The sequence below is a fragment of the Lathyrus oleraceus genome, chromosome 1, assembly GCF_024323335.1.
Source record: "Lathyrus oleraceus cultivar Zhongwan6 chromosome 1, CAAS_Psat_ZW6_1.0, whole genome shotgun sequence".
Lineage (NCBI taxonomy): Eukaryota > Viridiplantae > Streptophyta > Magnoliopsida > Fabales > Fabaceae > Lathyrus > Lathyrus oleraceus.
In genome coordinates this window covers 452,222,212-452,241,668 of record NC_066579.1, presented here as the reverse complement: position 1 = coordinate 452,241,668, position 19,457 = coordinate 452,222,212, and the positions used below count along the sequence as shown (strand labels likewise).

The window sequence follows — 19,457 nt, the reverse complement described above, 5'->3', positions numbered from 1 at the left end:
CCTCGTATTTTAAATAAAACTGATAGGTAAATGACATGCGCTTCATAATTTTTAAAATAAAAATATGATGTTGCTAGGGATTGAACCAATGACCATTTCCGTTATAACCTCGATTTTTAAATAATCGATGGTTAAAGTGGCTAGTTTTCCTGTCTTCATTCGTTACCTCGGTTGTGTAACCGAGGTAAAATCCATTTCTCTTATGAGGTGAGATGTATTATTTGTAGTAGTGTCAATATTTTTTTTTGTCAACCCCACATTTTAATTTGGCACCCCCAAATGTTGTGATTTTACCATAATAATGTTGCCAAATAAAAACACATTTCACTATGCATTTTTAACATTTTGATTTTTTTAAGATCTCATTCATACCAAAATTTTCATTCCAACTATCGAGTTTATGACAAGTATACAATTTTAATGGTTTTTTTAATTTTTTACCGGATTTTTCAAAAAACAAATGCACTTTTATTGGATTTTTTTGAAATGTCCGGTAAAAACTCATGTTTCTCATGCATTTTTACGAGATATTTTGAAAATCTTGGTAAAAAAGCATATTTTTTATCAGATCTTTTGAAAAAAAATGGTAAAAGTGCATTTTTTTCAAACAATTATTTCCAAAAAAATCGATTAAAATGCGTGCAATTATACCAGATATTTAAAAAAAAAAGATAAAAATGCATATAAGCATAGCAAAATTTGCAAAAAAAACTCGTTGTGGAAAATATAAATATGATTAACTAGATATCTAAAAATATAGGGGAAAACCATGATGATTTTCAGATTTTTAAAAAATATAGTAGTTCATATTTCATCGTTTTTTTTGTATTTGCATTGAGGGCTAGAGTATCAGACATGATAATTATTCTAGGCAGTGTGACATATCTACAACGAGGGTTTGTCTGTGGGAAGATGAAGTCGAGGGCTGACATCTTCTGGAAAAAAGAGTAGCCCCATCCGGTTCTCATAACAGGTGGATGACTGAGTAGGGTCGCTCACCCCAAAATATCTAACTTAGAGGATCCATAGTTGATGGATGGACCAAAAATCCAAAAGATGAGCCCATTATTCTAGTGGATGAGGATGTCTAGGTAGCATTTGAGGATGTAAAGGGTCAGGATGACAAATAGATGGTGGCTGAGATATAGGTTCCCTATCATTCTGATACTAAGGCTCCAACTGATACAAAGGTTACTCCTCAACATGATATACATGCTCTTTATATGGTGGATATAGAGGTTACTCCTCCGGTTGAGACAAAGGTTACTGCTCCGATTTTGACAAGCCGTTTGTGCATACAAATGACGGGTTTCCTAGAGGGCATATTGACCATTATGTGCCCACTAGATATGTCGATCATATGACATTCAGATTATGGTAGGAAAAGGTATATATATGCTATGTTGAATTTGTTTTTATTTATTATTAATACATTGAAAATAATTGATGCTTTTAACTTTGTTTGTTAAATGACCGATGACCGTTGATGGTGCCCACCCACAGGGGGGCCTAAAGAATTTCTTAGATGCCTCCATGCCACGAGAGGTCATGGAGGTTGTAGATGATTGAGGTATCCTTTCATTGGCGAACGGTTCGCTGACCATGCTCGATGACGCCCTATTTATCAGCCTTTGTTGAGAAATCACACATCTTCTATTTGGTGAGATGACGATTACCAGATGGTTTCTTCACCACTTCTCTCATTAGCCAGTAACTAGCATGTATTATTTCTATATAAGACTTAGGGGTTACTAAGGCGCCGATGATAGATGAGTTTAAGTTTGACAGGGGTGTTCGCTTTAGCCTATCTTCTCTCTAGAACAAGGATACCGAGCTGGTGTAGTAGTTTATGTATAAGGTAGCTTCTAGGGTATACATGATACATCTTGTAGGATGTACTATCTTGGTGGATAAGTCTCATGTATATATTTATGCGAAGCACATGTTGCTGTTTAGTGACCTTGACCATGTCAGTTGGGCCATGAAGATGTGCTGCAATGACTGTTTAATATTCTACACTTGGAGTGGCGACTATCTTTGAGACTAGGAAGCTTTCCGGTTATATGAGTTTATTTCAAGTGTAAATATTCATTTTTTTCTTATTTATTTTGGTCTTATTTTGGAATTTCTTGGTTTGCATATGTTCTTGTGCATTGTTGAATATACAAGCATTTTCCCTCCATTTGTGAGAGACGGGTTATTCCTACCACTATCGGCTCAACACGGGCCAAGAGATGGATGGCCAGACATGCACACCTAGACGGTCTTCCGGAGTACATAAAGAGGATTGATATGGTGACCTTAGACGATGTCGTTTGGACACCCTTTGCAGACCATAGAGTTCATCTGCGATGGGAGATCATATTGGCTAGACACTTACCTAAGAGGTGTATGCGCTAATTTGGGTATAGTCAGGATATCCTATGACCACTCACTGCTATTCCATCTGAGGGCATTGGTAGATGGTTTATGGGTAACGTTATTAGCTCTGCTCCTACCATTAGAGATCATGTAGTGGAGGTTCAGTTACCTGTGCAATGCGTGGATGGTTACTTAGAGTGCTACCTTACTGTATCACACCCTCGCATCGTCGCACTTGTTGAGCATGGAGAGGATGCTTAACCTTCTGATGCTTGGGAACCTTCTAATGATGTGCCACCACCTCCATATTGTGTGGATGACCATTAGTGCCTGCAGATGATAACATTCTTTATGAATAACCTCATGGGTTTGGTAGATCCAGATGGCGAGGTTTATATTTTGGCATCGCAGGAAACAAACATAGCTCGTGGGGGCCTATGTAGACATTATTATTATTTTTGTATTATTGTTATGTTATGTGTATTATTACTCAGAGATTTACACTGTACAATTTACTAACGTTTCTTCGCTTTAATTATTTTAAGATGAACATAACCTAACACATTACAATTAACTTAACTTAACACAAATAGTTACCTAACTTAACGATAATAAATAACAAAAACCTAGACACTACTAGGTGATTTTAGACGTTTCAACATGTTGATTAGGTCGTCGACTGATATAGAAATTATTGCATCAAATTCGATTGATCCCTTTGTTAGCCTACGGTGATATGTTCTCCACATAACCTTCAAATCTTTATCAATCTTCAACTCAATATGGTTGTATTTCACCTTTCCATCAGTATCAATCCATGGTGCATGAAATTCGATCTTACTCACATTTCTATTCTTAGTATCGAGCAACATATTATTCAATTTGGATCCTAGAAGAGCGAGACATGTGGTGTCCTCCGGGAGCCCAAAATCAACTAAAGGTTTTACCACATTAAAGTACACACATGCCATAAACGAATCGTGAGGCATTTTAAGATGCTCTTTTTAATGACACATGATTCCTATTTATACATGTTTGGATTCATTCTGGACCACACACAACAGTTGATGCAATCACAACCGTACACAACTATAGACAAAATCTCAACCGTTGAAAATTCTATTACCTGATTTTTTTCCAGATTCTCTAAAAGACTGGCAAACGCGTGAGGTTTTTTTTATATAAAAAAACCTGATTATTTTACACTACCGTATTTTTCAAGATTTTACCCACACAAAAAATGGTACAACATGATGTTTTCTAAAAATTGGTAAGTTTTTCCACACACACAAAAAAAACTTGTATAAATGCATATCAGACTTTTAACATACACTACCTTATTTTTTATTTTATAGTGAATATTTCATTTGTTCTACCAAATTTTCCGTACATCATTTCATGCTAAAATTTGGCAAAGATAATATGTGTATTATCGAAAATCGAGAGGTGTTCGATTAAAGTGTGGGTTCACAGGAAAAATTATCTCACAAGTCTCACCTGCCATCTTAAATAAGAAGCCAATCAAACAACTAGCAGCCCTCGGTTGGGTTGGTATGAATACATTCACAAAATAAGTGAAATAAACAATTAATTTCAGGCTAAAAGTTAACTAGTGACAAAAACATCAATTTTCTTTTCAAGAATCAATTTAGAAAAAAAAGTTACATTAAAAATCTTATTTTTTTAAAAATCTTATAAATAACTTTTTAAAGCTTACATCAATAGGTTACAACTATTAAAAAAATCTGAAAGAAAAAACTAAAAACTAAATCAAATAAAATATGTTTTTAATTAGTAGATTTTCAAAATAATATTTTTTATTACTATACGCAAACACAAATAACGCTTACTTTATTAAACTTTTTGAGAAAATATCTAAACATTAAATTTTTTAATGATATGTAACTCAAATCCAACCAATGTATTTCTTGGTAACATTCTTCACCATATGTAACTTAATTGTCACATGGAAAACACCTAAACAAACCAAATACACAAGTTTGCCAAACTTTTCAATCAAGAAAGCAATAATATTATCTCTTTTTCCTTTTTTGACCAAAAGAACAACCTTAACAAATACCCTATAAATTCATGACAAGAGCCCTAACATTTTTCATCAAACACCTAGCATCTAAAATGGGTGCATTTTCTCTATCGTGTGTCTTGGCCTTAATATTCATTGTTGACAATCACATTGCACATGCCCAGGACTCGCCAGCAGATTACGTGAACACCCACAATGCAGCAAGATCAAAAATTGATACCAATGTTCGAATTCCAAATATTGTCTGGGACAACAATATTGCTGCGTTTGCACAAAACTATGCTAATCGAAGGAAGGATTGTAAGTTGATCCCCTCCGGTAGTGGTGGTCGTTACGGCGAGTATCCTGGCGAGAATCTTGCGGTGAGCAAAGGTGACATGACTGGCGTAGAGGCAGTGAAATTATGGGTGGATGAGAAATTCAACTATGATTATAATAGTAACTCATGTGTTGGTGGTGAATGCCTTCATTATACTCAGGTGGTTTGGAAACATTCACAACGTGTTGGGTGTGGTAAGGTGAAATGTGATAATGGAGGAACATTCATTACTTGCAATTATGATCCACCTGGTAACATTGTTGGCCAATTGCCATACTAAGTTATTCATTTGCTTGTATTATGATTTTCACATGATATCTTGTATTGCTTAAAAAATTATATTTACAATATTATTTATAATGTAACAGAATTATGTCAATTTGTTAATGATGTGGTGATATATTCATAACAACAAAAGTGTTTATATTTATTGAAAATGAGCTAAACATATATATTTAAGTTTAATTCATTTTATTAACTTTATCAATATTATTTATCTTAGGTTTGGTAGTATAATATATTTTATTTATTAATTTTTCTACAAGTCTATTTACTAAAAAACAATATATCTTGTAATAATATTAAATATGTATTTTTTGTGTCGTTAATTTAACATTACACATATTTTCATATCACTTTTTTTTCCTTTTTTAAAGGCAAAATAATATATATATATATATATATATATATATATATATATATATATATATATATATATATATATATATATATATATATATATATATATATATATATATATATATATATATATAAAAGTTGGGAATAAACCGTACAACCAGGAAGAAAAAACAAAAGGACCAAACAATGCCAAGATAAAAGAACACAATCAATCAAAAGATAAACCAGAGATAAAAAACAACAACACCAAGCAGGAAACTCCACTTGAACTCAGATAACCAGACCCACTAACCAGAGAAGATGGAATCTCCAGCAAAACCAAAACCAGTGAAACACCTCATGGAGTAGGTTTGAATTCTTGATTCACTATCGTTGTAGACACAAGATATGATTATGAAACCAATCGAAGAAGGAGTTTGAGTTCAATGAAAACCTGCTTAAAAACTAATTCCAAACCAAAAAAATACTCTTCTCTTCCAACTCTTTAATATTAATTGACAAATCAGAAATCAACCTATCGTTAGAGATTGACCAAATGGTCCAAACCACAATATGTCAAATCATAAGAAAAAACTCCCGTACTTTTAAGCTTAGAATCTACAGATATAAATAACTTAAAAAGAATCCTAGACTCCTCAAGAATGACCACCTGAAATCTCAATCACTTAAAGATTTTATACCACAATAGAGAAGTTAAGCTACATGTAATAAAAAAATGAGAGGCATACTCTAAATGGTCCCCACACAAGACACATGAAAAACAATCCGAATGAACAATAACCTTGCACTTGAACATAGATTTTCTCTAAATGGGAACCTATCCAACAAAAGTTTAAACGAGAAAACCATAATCTTGAACTCATTATCCGAAATGAGGGGAAGCGTTGGAATATCCCTCACAAGGACAGACTCAGATAGGGAACAGAGCTCTACTAGAAGTGAGTACGATGACACCACAGAAAAGGTACCATCCCTATTATGTTTCAAATCCCACCAATCTATCTCCTCACAAAACTAGAACTTGTTGAGGATAAATAAAATCTCAGAGGCCAAGAGTTCTTCATGAATGAAGAATGATCTTCTCCATCTAATATCCCAAATTATCCGTCCATCTTCCCACTTGACAAACTCACTCACCTTACCTTCTTGAGCTTGGGAGATAGAAAAAAATCTTGGGAACGTAACCTTCAAAGGTATACTCTCAATCCAAGGATCCTTCCAAAAAGAGGTGAGAATACCAAACCTTTTAACTTGCAAACTCTCAAACCAATTAAGAGGATCGTATTTTTTGGACCCGAGGAGCGAGATTCTTCTCCACCATGGAGACACCGAGCAAAGGCCAAAATTCCTACCTCCACATAGCATAAATCAGAGTGCACAAGCTCAAGTGGTTTTGTAGCTCTCCATGCCTTCCCTTTAGGAAAAGGATCTCGATGCTTGTTTCCTACTACACAAGCTTCACACAGTTGATCAGGAACTTGGATAACAGGCAATCCAGTAACCCATTTCTTATTTGCAACAAACTTGATGCTTTCAAAGTTGAAATGTCCAAGCCGCATGTGTCAAACCCAATTATCATCAGTAGATACAATTTTGCAACACATATTAGCACTATACTTGATGTTCATTGGAAATAGACAATTCCTTGACATGTCTGTGTTTGCTATGAGGCATATCTCAGCATCATTGATAGTGCAACCTCTTTTATTGAAGTTTAAATCATAGCCTTTCTCAGCAAGTTGTCCAACGCTTAAGAGATTTTGACATATACTAGGTACATATAATACATCAGAAATATAATTCAAGTATCCATCCTTCAATCTGATGGCGATCTTTCCTTTTCCCAAAACTTGAAGTTTTGAATTATCATCGAGCTTGACTACGTTGCGGAAACTTTCATCTAAGTTACTAAATAGTTCCTTATTCCCACTTAAATGGTTATTGGAACAAGTATCTAGCAATCATTAGTCATCATTTTTATCGACTATAACATGACATGTTGTAAGCACCATTTTCGTATCATCTTCAATTTCTGCAACTCGAGCATGGCTATCTCTAATATTCAACGATTTAGCATGACATTCTCGACTATAGTGACCATAATTTTTACAATTATAGCACTGAATATGAGATTTGTATTCTGATTGAAAATATATATACTTTTGACATTTTTGACATTGAATATTAGATTTATTTTGAAATGAGCCATTACCTCGCGTGCTTTGGCATAAGTTAGTTTGAGAATTCCTCCAGTTACCTTTGGAACTATGTCCTCTTTGAAAGTGGTTTGGCCTTCTTTGCACAGGTCCCTCATTTCTCACATTTGTTTGAGCTTTTAAAGCTTGCTCAAATGTGCCACTTGATTTCTCGTTCATCTGCATCTCACGTGACTCCAAAGATGCTTGCAAATAATTTAAAGTCATTGTGGTGACATCTTTTCCTTCTTCAATTACTACTACTACGTAATCAAAATAAATTGAAAGAGTTACTAGTACATAAATAACATTAAAATTATTTATATAATACCTATTTTATTAAAAAAAGATATAAAATTTATAAACAATGACAATTTTATAATTAAAATGAAAATTCTAATTTTAATGTTAATCATTAATACTCCATTTTTAAAAAACACAGTGTGTAATATTCGTTACTTTTATTACAAATAAATATTTTAATGTAAGATAACTGCTTTTAAGAAAAATAAGTCTAAAATAATAAAATGATAAAATATATATATATATATATATATATATATATATATATATATATATATATATATATATATATATATATATATATATATATATATATAAATTCATACCTGCTCTTAGAAATATTAATTGTGATACTAAAATTTAAGTTTGTACCTAATTTGCTTTGGAAAAATTATATACATAATGAATAAATAATTAAAATTATATACATAATAAATAAATAGTTCAAATTGCCGCTAAAATTTAGAAACGTCCGCTTGTAAAACCCATGCTTGTAAAATATATTAGGGTTTCAGGACCAGTGTATTTTCTCTCTCAATTATTCTCCCAATCAATCAAATTTGAAAAATTCTCTCAAAAATGTTCAGAATAAAAAACTTTCTTTAAATCAATTTTGAATAATCATAAACATAATCCATTTCTTCTAGATTTCAAAAGAATTAGAATTGGTGTTTCCGGCTGCTTGCCACACGCGGCCGTGTCAAGATCTTTGTGGTACGTCCTTTGACTTATAATTATTGTTCTTAAACCCTCATTCTAATTTAGTTAGTTTTGTTTAATTTGTGTTCTTTGGAAATAAAATTTTATATCACTTTGATTCAAAGTTATAACTCTATTATTTGATATTGAATATGTTATTTGATACTTAGATTTCTAGTTATTGTTTGCTGTGATTAATTCTTAAGCAAGGATAATATATTTTGATTTTCATCATAATGTGTTTTACTAATTTGAAATCTATTTGTCATGGATTGTGATAATTATTTTATTTTGATTTATTTTTGTAATGCAACTTCATTTCGTTCGCCATATATCTAACATCTGTAGTATTCTAATGAAATCGAAGAAACGAATGGTCAATTTGAACCAACACGCGAGGTATGATGTTTTAAACATGATTATGCAAAATATTCAGCCTTAGACCTCCTTTTTGAATTGACATATGATATTTAATAATTTCTTTTCTCTATTGGGTCAAATATAATTTTTTTTTCAATCATTTCATATTTGTAGAAAAAGTTGTATAAATAAAAAGTTTACGAAATTCCTTGTCCTGTTTATGTTGAACTTTTAAACATGGTTATGCAAGAAGTTTAAAAATTATATAGAAATGAGTTCCATAAATTTGTTTGACATATTATTATAAAAAAAATTAAAGCTATTAATAAAATTTTAAAAAAATTATCAAACATTCAAAATAAATTATATAGAAATAAGTTTCATAAATTTGTTTGAAATAAATTTATTTGAATTAAATTTGTTTGAAATAAAATTATTAATGAAATTATAAAAAAATTGTATAGAAATAAGTTACATAAATTTGTTTGAAATAAATTCTTAACATGCCAAATTATTTATTAAATTAAAATTATCAAATGTACCAAAAATGTCTGCATTATCAATTTGTTATAAAATTTAATCAACTTTAACATGCCAAATTTAATCAATTTGCTATAAAAGTTATCATTATTAATTTGTTATAAATTTTTAATATGATTTTTTTTTTTGAAAAATTGCTGCTCTTAAATAACATTTAATGAACTGTAATTGTTATACAATAACTTTAATTAGTATACAATTAATGGGAAGATAATATTATTCTATGAGTAATATTATTCAATCAATACTATTTAAAATTCTGATTAATGGGAAGATAATAAAATTCTTACTAATAAGCTACCATTTAAATTTTCATTGTTATCTTTAATTTCTACTAATAAATTATTGTTTTTATTTTGTTGTGTATCTATACTTGTTTATTTTTACACTTTTAACTTAGTTATTGGGCAAAAAAATTATTTAAATTTTTAAATATATTTTTACATTTATTTTTAATAAATTTATCTAAAAACCTATTTTTATGATTTAATTAAAACTTTAAATATTTTATTTATTTATTTTTAGTTTTAAATTTACAAAATTTTGAACTGATATGATCCTTAATAAAAATAAATTTTTTATAACAAATAAAAATTCACAAATAATTCAATTAAACAAAGAAAAATAATTAAAACTAAAATTTTAAGGTTAAATAAATAATATCTAATTATCTTTTTCAATAATTAATTATTTTTTCATATTTATTTTATATATAGTTATGGGCTCTACCTCCAGAGAAAAATATAGGAGCGTGCAACATTCGACTTACACACTATTTAATATACTAATGATTAATTTCACATTTTAATTAGCCCTACATATAGTCTTAATTATTGCCTAATTGAAAAACGAATTAAATAAGAACCAAAATAGTAATGATAATAATAAGAATTAAATGCTATTAAATTTTCTTATTTTTTACCATAGATATTATATATATATATATATATATATATATATATATATATATATATATATATATATATATATATATATATATATATATATATATATATATATATATATATATATTGTAAACTTTTCTATATTGATAAGTTTATATTTATATTTGTTTCAACTTAGATATTTGCATCACTGATGTATCTTTAATTCCTCTGTCAAGAAATTTGGTTTCTTTGATCCTTTTAAGATATTTAATAACAAATCTAGTGGTCATAGTGATGAAGTTATGCAAGCATTTGTATAAAATAAGATATATAATGATCATAAAAAATATATTTTAGGACCACGTTTGAATGTGTAAGTGCATATTACTATTTAGATTGTCAAATTGTTTGTATGTTATATTTTTAGTTATATGTGATTCTAACACAACTGTTTATAAAATCACAACAATCACTATCAATTATTTTTAATTTTTTCATATGAAAATATTGTTTATTGGTTTTGTTCAGTGGAAATCAACCAAGCAAGTCTTTTAAGGACACGCATCTAAGGTAAAATGCCTATTTCAAAATTTCTCTTGAGATTTCTCTATTGTTTACCTTTATATGTTTACTAAATATAATTAGACTTTTGTTAAATATTATTTTTTTAATTAGGGCTATGAGAGATTATAATATCCTGAGAGACTATATTATGAATAAAGTGCCTAATTTTATATATATCAAGGTAAGTTAATTGTCTTAATTTTTTTGATATTTCATATATATATATATATATATATATATATATATATATATATATATATATATATATATATATATATATATATATATATATATATGATTATATGTTTTATTTATTTATTTAATTTGTTGGCACATAAAAAAGAGAATAGTTAGGTTTGTGATTATTATGTAATGAAAAATATGTGACATTATCCAAACGAGTATATTTCAAGGATTACATGAGGTAATAATAAAAGATTTCAATGCTTAATATGTAAATCAAATCACTTCATGTTTTAACATGTTCTCATTTAATTTATTTTATTGTTTGCATTTGTAGATATATGATGATCCATCATCATATGACAAAGATGTTATTGATAATATCCGACAACTTTGGGCTAAATTCTTTTTGCAAATAGTTGAAGAACAACATCAACTTCAAGAGAAAGAAACAAGGAATTCGATAAAAGATGACGTTTTATAATAATTAATATTGCATTACTAATTAAATTTTCTTTTTAGTATAAATTTGTTTTTGAATTTTGACTTACACTCTTCGGCATGATTTATTAAATTTAAACTAAAATTTGTGAGTTTAGTTTTGATCAGTTAATAATAATTTTTTTGCAGATGTCCTATGTGACCTCAACTTGATTTATGGTTAAACACTTATGTTATAAATTTTTTCTCATCCATTTTAGAGAATAATATTTTTTGATGGTTCATTTAAAATCAAATCACACTCGATGTCACTTATAACACAAACTTTAGTAAAGAAGAGGTGTGATACATATGCTATACAAACATTATAAGAAAAGTTTATCCACCTACTTTAAGAAAAAAAGTAGGTGTGAAAGGTTGGTTTCCGACCAAATTACTTTGTTAAACTTTTAACATCCAATTTTGAAGAAAATTGATATGATATATATGTTCTACATCTTTTTTAATATAAAACAGGTGGCATAAGTTGATTTCTAATCAAACTACTCTCCATTAACTTTAACACCGGGTTTTTGGAAAAAATAGGTACAATTTATAAGTGTTTACACCTCTTTGAAGAAGAAAAAAGGTGTCAAGTTTTAGTTTTAACACCAATATGTAACACTTATAACACCAGTTTATCAGCGGTGTTAAATCGATTTACCATACCGTTTTTAAAATCGGTGTCAAAATCATACTTACTATACCGGTAGCAACAACCCCTACAAAACCAGGTATTAAATCTCTATAAAACTGGTGTTAAATCCCTTATTTACACTAGTGATTGCGCATAATTTTCTCCACAACATCTTTCTCCTTTATATCATCACTATTGGATTTTATTTAATTGACTAGTTTGTCCATTCTTGAAAAATATTCATGAATGCTTTCATCTTTTCCTTGCTCCATTAGCTCAAAATGACGTTTTAATCCTTGCAACCTCGTTCGTTTAATTGGGTCAGCACCATCACATGTTTTAAGTAAAATTTCCCAAGCCTCCTTAGCTGTTTTGGCATGGAACATTTTCTAAAAAATAGATAGCTCCACAGATTGACATGTAAAAAACAAAGTTGTTTCGTTTGAGATTTTAAAGCTTGCTCAAATGTGCCACTTGATCTCTCGTTCATCTGCATCTCATGTGACTCTAAAGATGCTTGCAAATCATTTAAAGTCATTGTGGTGACATCTTTTTCTTCTTCAAATACTACTACTACGTAATCAAAATGAGTTGAAAGAATGCGCATAATTTTTTCCATAACATCTTTCTCCTTTATATCATCATTGTTGGATTTCATTTCATTGACTAGTTTGTCCATTCTTGAAAAATATTCATGAATGCTTTCATCTTTTCCTTGCTCCATTAGCTTAAATTGACGTTTTAATCCTTACAACCTCGTTCCTTTAACTAGGTCACACATTCATATGTTTTAAGTAAAATTTTCCAAGTCTCCTTAGCTGTTTTGGCATGGAAAAGTTTCTCAAAAATTGATAGCTCCACAGATTGACATATTAAAAACAAAGTTGTTTCGTTTGAGATTTTAAAGTTTGCTCAAATGTGCCACTTGATCTCTGGTTCATCTACATCTCATGCAACTCCAAAGATGCTTGCAAATCATTTAAAGTCATTGCGGTGACTTCTTTTCCTTCTTCAATTACTGCTACTAGGTAATCAAAACGAGTTGAAAGAGTGCGCATAATTTTGTCCACAACATCTTTCTCCTTTATATCATCATTGTTGGGTTTCATTTCATTGACTAGTTTGTCTATTCGTGAAAAATATTCATGAATGCTTTCATCTTTTCCTTGCTCCATTAGCTCAAACTGACATTTTAATCCTTGCAACCTCGTTCGTTCAACTGGGTCACCACCTCCATATGTTTTAAGGAATGTTTCCCAAGCCTCCTTAGCTGTTTTGGCATGGAAAAGTTTCTCAAAAATAAAGAGCTCGACAAATTGACATATAAAAAACAAAGTTGTTTCGTTTGAGGTTTTAAATCTTGCTCAAATGTGCCACTTGATCTCTCGCTCATCTGCATCTCATGTGTCTCCAAAGATACTTGCAAATCATTTAAATGTCTTTGTGGTGACATATTTTCCTTCTTCAATTATTGCTACTACGTAATCAAAACGAGTTGAAAGAGTGCTCATAATTTTGTCCACAACATCTTTCTCCTTTATATCATTAGTGTTGGATTGCATTTCATTGACTAGTTTGTCCATTCGTGAAACATATTCATGAATGATTTCATCTTTTCCTTGCTCCATTAGCCTAAAATGACGTTTTAATCCTTACAACCTCGATCGTTTAACTTGATCAGCACCTTCATATGTTTTAAGTCAAACTTCCGAAGCCTCCTTAGCTCTTTTGGCATGAAAATTTTTCTCAAAAATAGATATCTTCCATTAAATTTGAAAACACAAAACTTGATTTGAATTTGGGACCTGGTGGTTGGGAGATCAAGGTGTCAACCACTCCACTAGGTCTAATTAGTGGTGAATCTAGCGCAACTATTAATATATATAAATAAAAACGCACTAACTGAAAGAAAAAAAAAAGAGGAAAACAACTCAGTAGCAGTACGCACACATGACTCACTTTCATATTTTCCAATGAAACACCAAAGAATAATATAAAGAAACCACAAATTTGAAAAGTCAAACCAAAATATAATACCATACTTAAGTTCTAAAAAAAACCAAAACATGAGAAAATTTTCTCTTCCTCTCATAAAAAATGCAAGAGAACCACAACATATATCAAATCTCTTTATCTTTCAAACACAAAAATAGTAATAATTTTCTTTCAAATTTCACACAACAAATACCTGTACACAACTCTCAATCCGGAAAAACAAACGAAAATCTAAAGAAAACACGACTGATTCATGAAAGTAAAATGAACATAGCAAAAGTGACAAATTCGGAACCGTGCGTGGTGGTCGACGGTCGTTCTTGTGTTTTACGGTCGTGTTTGGCTGACTCTCTTATGGTGAAATGAAGGGAGTAATGGTGATGTTAAGGTTGTTATATGGATGATTCCGGTGAAGAAAAAAATGGAGGTGGTGCAGTGCTGTTTTTAGTGTAGCAGGAAGTTTCCATTTTTTAGAAAGAGAGGTGAGGTGTTGGTTTATACAAAGGAAAAAAATGATGTGAGTATTGTGTGAGGTTTTAAAGGAATATCATCATGGTTACTATGTCTGGGTTCAAGGAAAATAAACAAAAACAAATATCATTATGCTTTCATGGTATTGTTTTTTTTTTAAATCAATGGAATATGATATTTTCAAGTGGTGGGAGGAAAAATTCTCAATAAAAGGTGTCTACTTGCTAAATTTTAAAGTTAAGAGAGAGTATAAGGATTGGTTGGGAGTGAGTCATTTTTACTCTCGTATTGTTCTGAATTTAATTGCCTTAATAAAGATTGGCCAAATGTTTGGCAAATGAATTTAATTTCCTTAGTATAATTGTGTTGTTATAACTTATAAGAATATAATTGTCTTTTTCTTATTGTTTTAACTTTAACTTTCTTTCTGATGAGCACTTCATTACAAGTAATAACAAATATTTGAGAAAATGCATATTTAGCTTTTGCTAAATAATTTATGACTTTCCTAGAAACTAGCTAACCATTCATGGCTTTCTCTTACTGAATTTTTCAAATGCCAAATTTATATTATATAACAGAGACTCTTATCTCTAAATTATTGAATTCTCCAAAACTTGTCTTTCCCTTTTTGATATTAAGATGACAATTTTCTCTCGAATTTTCTTTCTTTCACTCATTGCCATTTGGTACATATCTCTTACAGCGTTTGGAGCTACTACTATTCACCCGGATGAAAGTATGATACATATTGTTACCATAGCTACCAAATACTGAGAATTTTGTTAATATTTATTTTTCAATTTTTTTATCTAAGGATTCATATTAGTTTTAAATCTGGTGTATGTTTTTGTTCATCACTTTTATTTTAGACATGTGTGTGTAGTTTAGTTAATATATTTTCAGTACTTTGCTAATAGCTTGTGAATTTTATGTTTAGAGAAAGCTCTTGAAGCGATAGCTAAATCACTTGGTAAGAAGGATTGGGACTTCAATATTGATCCGTGCAGCAACAAACCTAATTGGGTTACGCCTACCATACCTCATGTCTATGATAACAATGTCACTTGTGATTGCTCTGTTGCCAATGATAATTTTTGTAAGTTTCTCGTTACCCTCCATTTCACGGAGAAAAAAAACATGTATGTTTTCAATTCAACGAGTTTAATTCGAACTTAACTTTAATTTTATATGAACAGCGAGATACATAACAATCAATTTTCTGGAAATCTACCTTCTGAGTTTGGTTCTCTAACCAAAATTCAAACACTGTAAGCACTTTATGTTTTCCCCATTAGTTATTTTGAATTTCATTGTTTAGAATCAATTTTATTGTTTGGATTTACAATATTATATATAGGCGATTTTCGTCTAACAATTTTTCCGGAGAACTACCTGCTACATTCGGCAAGCTCACTACATTGCTAGAATTGTAAGCTTCAAATTTTTATAGTGATGTTTAGTCAATACTAAATTAATTTGTATGATGCTTCAAATTTTCATATTTTTTCTAAATTAATGTAGCCGAATTGATGACAACCAATTCACCGGAAAGATACCAGATTATATTCGGAATTGGACAAGTATTAACACCCTGTATGCACTTCCTTTTTTCGTCAAATTTATTTGTTTTTGCATTCCTTGATTGATATTTTAAAGAATGATTAATGGTTACTTTGCTTTTGACAGAATGATTCAAGGAAGTGGATTAAGTGGGCCGATTCCTTCTGGAATTTCATTTTTGAAAAACTTAACTGAATTGTATGTATGATATTTTATATTTTAATTTATATATATTTATAAAGAAAGAGTTGATTTTTTTTTTTAATTTTTGTTATATTTACTTAACTTTGATTTAAATGTGATATGCAGGAGAATTAGTGATTTGAATGGTCCTGAATCTGCACCTTTGCCACAGCTGAATAATAACACATTGTTAAAAACACTGTGAGTTGATTCCTATAATCCTATGTCTCTTTAAGAAATAGAAAACAGGAACAGAATCACTTATAATATATTGTTTCACAGAGTTCTGAGGAATTGCAACATCAACGGACCACTACCCGAATACCTTGGGACTATGACAAAATTACAACTCTTGTAATTACATATTTCCTACAACCTTTGGCCTTTTTTATGTTTTGAAACTATGTTATAGGAAAGTTTTTCAATCTGCTGTATATTTTTAACTTGTTATTAACATGATATCTCTCTCACAGACCTCAGCTTTAACAAATTAAGTGGAACAATTCCGAAGAGCTATGGTGACATGATCGGTGCCAATTACATGTATGAATGACACTCCCTTTTGAAGCATATTTTGGTGTCATAAGGACGACACTCCATTTTTATCTTCATGTTCTTTTATGGCAGATTTTTAACTGGAAACCTTCTCACCGGAGAAGTGCCTTCTTTTGGAAAGAAAACTAACTTGCACGTGTGAGTCATCTTTCTAATAACACTTATAACGAGGGTTGCGGACTGCAATTCAAAACCATGAGTTACATTTATTAATATTAATATTTTTTAGGTTATTTTAATTAGACCAAATGTTGCATTAATATCATATTCTTAATCAAATTTTATGATACATATAGTGATCTTTCATACAATAACTTCAACATCAGCCAAGGGAATCCAATATGTCAAAATGAAAATGTGTAAGAATATTTGCATTTCTGTTTATTTGCTTCTATATTACTTGATAACCTTTTCATGACACCATTTTCGCTAATATGTTACAGGAACTTATTTTCTCCTTCATGGGCACGCAATAACATGTATGTTTGGTTATACAAGTATATATATCATTTACATTTCCTTTTTATGATACTGATAAGCATGCTAATTTGTTCTTTTCCTTCCATCATTCTCTTAGAGGAACAGATTCATGTTTGAAATTTGTTTGTCAGAAGCGTAAGTTTCTTAATTGCCAAAACAAATATATGAATGTACATTTGTTTTAAACATGATTTGCTTATATGATCTTCTTAATCCAGCCTCAACCTCTCTTTATATAAATTGTGGTGGAAATCAAGTAATAGTCAATGGAAAAACTTACGAAGATGATTCGAGTTTAGGTGGACCGGCAACATTCCATGCATATCCAACCGGAAATAAGGCATTTAGCACCACAGGTGTATTCCTTGGAAGTGCACAAGCTGGAGAAACTTATTCCCCACAAAATATCTCTAAACTTACTATGGAAGACCCCCAATTATACACACGTGCTCGTATTTCTCCTATTTCTTTGACTTATTATGGATTTTGTCTGCAAAATGGTAGTTACACAGTAAATCTACATTTTGCTGAAATAATGATCCCAGATGATCTAACTTATGGTAGTCTGGGAAGACGTGTATTTGATATCTACCTTCAGGTTCATGGTTTAACAATTCAAAATATTTATAAATTGTAATCATATTGAATAGCACTAACAATATTGTTTTTATTGAAATGTTGCAGGAAAAGTTAGTGCAAAAGGACTTCAATATTGCTAAAGAAGCAGGAGGAGTAGGCAAGAAAATCATAAAACAATTCAATAATGTTCTTGTTACTAGTAATACTCTCGAGATCCGCTTGTATTGGGCTGGTAAAGGGTCACAGACTCTCCTAAATTCTTCTGTACGTGATGCTCTTATATCTGCTATATCAGTAGAATTATCGGGTAAGTAAAACTCGTGTATGCTAGAAATCATGAAGACTTTCAACCTGGAAATATAGCTGCAAAAGAAGCCGTTCAAATTTTGGTTGCAACAATCACCAACATTGATGAATATAATTTTTTTTGACATAGTATTGAAAAAAACAATAACAAAATAAGTGATTACATACTTTAAATAGAAGAGGTACAACAATATCTTGTTGTTATTCCAGCTTGTAATCCTTCACTATAGAAATAGAGATAAGGACTGAGAAAAAACTCTTAGCAAAGTACCTAGGGACAAATATGCCAAGGATGATTTTTTTTCATCTTAATGGCAAAATAAAAATTATAATTTAATATATTTTTTTGAGTTACAGGAACGGTTGTTTCACGGTTTTAAAAATCAGCCACAGTTCGCCGCACTGCCCAAAATTATACAAAGCAGTCAAACTATTGGCTGCTTTTAGGATATAACGGCGCAGTTCTATATTGTACGATTACTCCTTGCACGGTAGATAATCGATTTGTTAAAGATAATTGGTCTACTCTAAGGAGAATAATCAGACTCTCAATTAAAAATTCTTTCTTCTTGCGGTGAAGCAAATTTTTTAAAAACTTTCAAGTTAAGGGGAAATTTATCAATACTGTAGGTAACATTAAGCACTATTTTGTGATGATCTTATAAGCACTATTTTGAAGTTCGTAACATTAAGCCTCCACGAACCTTTCATATATACCATCTGATACTGTAGGTAACAGCTAACAATATACTTATTTGCTCCAGCTTCTTAGGTGTCATACATCATTTCCAAAACCTCCAAATCCTATTTTGGAGTATTGCAATTTATGTAATAATTGTTGAATAAACTTTAAATGTTACAGTTAATGGGCTTTTAATAATAAGTTAGTGAAGAGAATTGGAAGGTCAATAGACAGTGGGAAAATTAAGAGTATTTACTATTTATCATAATTAGTAGAATAGCTAAAGTTTGTTTTGTATGTATAAAGTCCAAAATTGCATTCCAATAAAAACAGAAGTTTACAAACAAAATCGTTTCTTCTGACAAATTGGCATCAGAGCTAATGGCAAATATGATGAATCAAATGCCGTTGCCACGGCTAACGAAGTTGAAT

General features: G+C 30.3%; 3 protein-coding genes across 3 annotated transcripts; 2 read left to right on the top strand and 1 right to left on the bottom strand.

Annotated features, from left to right (window-relative positions):
* The first annotated feature begins 4,466 nt into the window (after nucleotides 1-4,466).
* Nucleotides 4,467-5,189, top strand: LOC127083501 (pathogenesis-related protein 1). The gene has a single exon (XM_051023807.1). It carries the CDS (start codon nucleotides 4,498-4,500, stop codon nucleotides 5,002-5,004), a length of 507 nt encoding a protein of 168 aa, XP_050879764.1. The 5' UTR covers nucleotides 4,467-4,497; the 3' UTR covers nucleotides 5,005-5,189.
* Nucleotides 5,190-6,925: 1,736 nt separating this feature from the next.
* On the bottom strand, nucleotides 6,926-7,786 carry LOC127115284 (uncharacterized). The gene is made up of 2 exons (XM_051046864.1): nucleotides 7,621-7,786; nucleotides 6,926-7,317 (listed from the first exon to the last, which is right to left on the bottom strand). Exons 1-2 carry the CDS (start codon nucleotides 7,784-7,786, stop codon nucleotides 6,926-6,928), a joined length of 558 nt encoding a protein of 185 aa, XP_050902821.1.
* A 7,533-nt stretch (nucleotides 7,787-15,319) lies between these two features.
* LOC127115283 (probable LRR receptor-like serine/threonine-protein kinase At1g53420) lies at nucleotides 15,320-18,468 on the top strand. The gene is made up of 16 exons (XM_051046862.1): nucleotides 15,320-15,416; nucleotides 15,618-15,819; nucleotides 15,877-15,948; nucleotides 16,038-16,109; nucleotides 16,202-16,273; nucleotides 16,367-16,438; nucleotides 16,550-16,624; nucleotides 16,706-16,773; nucleotides 16,882-16,966; nucleotides 17,051-17,110; nucleotides 17,275-17,337; nucleotides 17,422-17,457; nucleotides 17,556-17,593; nucleotides 17,677-18,056; nucleotides 18,143-18,344; nucleotides 18,380-18,468. Exons 1-16 carry the CDS (start codon nucleotides 15,320-15,322, stop codon nucleotides 18,466-18,468), a joined length of 1,683 nt encoding a protein of 560 aa, XP_050902819.1.
* The last annotated feature ends 989 nt before the right edge of the window (nucleotides 18,469-19,457 follow it).

Bases quoted from the DNA above. Each gene is read 5' to 3' on its own strand.
- LOC127083501 (XM_051023807.1), top strand. From the start codon at position 4,498: ATGGGTGCATTTTCTCTATCGTGTGTCTTGGCCTTAATATTCATTGTT.
- LOC127115284 (XM_051046864.1), bottom strand. From the start codon at position 7,786: ATGACTTTAAATTATTTGCAAGCATCTTTGGAGTCACGTGAGATGCAG. The intron at 7,318-7,620 runs GTAACTGGAGGA...AATGATTGCTAG, and splicing joins AAGAGGACATAGTTCCAAAG to ATACTTGTTCCAATAACCAT.
- LOC127115283 (XM_051046862.1), top strand. From the start codon at position 15,320: ATGACAATTTTCTCTCGAATTTTCTTTCTTTCACTCATTGCCATTTGG. The intron at 16,774-16,881 runs TCTTGTAATTAC...GTTATTAACATG, and splicing joins GACTATGACAAAATTACAAC to ATATCTCTCTCACAGACCTC. The intron at 18,057-18,142 runs GTTCATGGTTTA...GAAATGTTGCAG, and splicing joins TATTTGATATCTACCTTCAG to GAAAAGTTAGTGCAAAAGGA.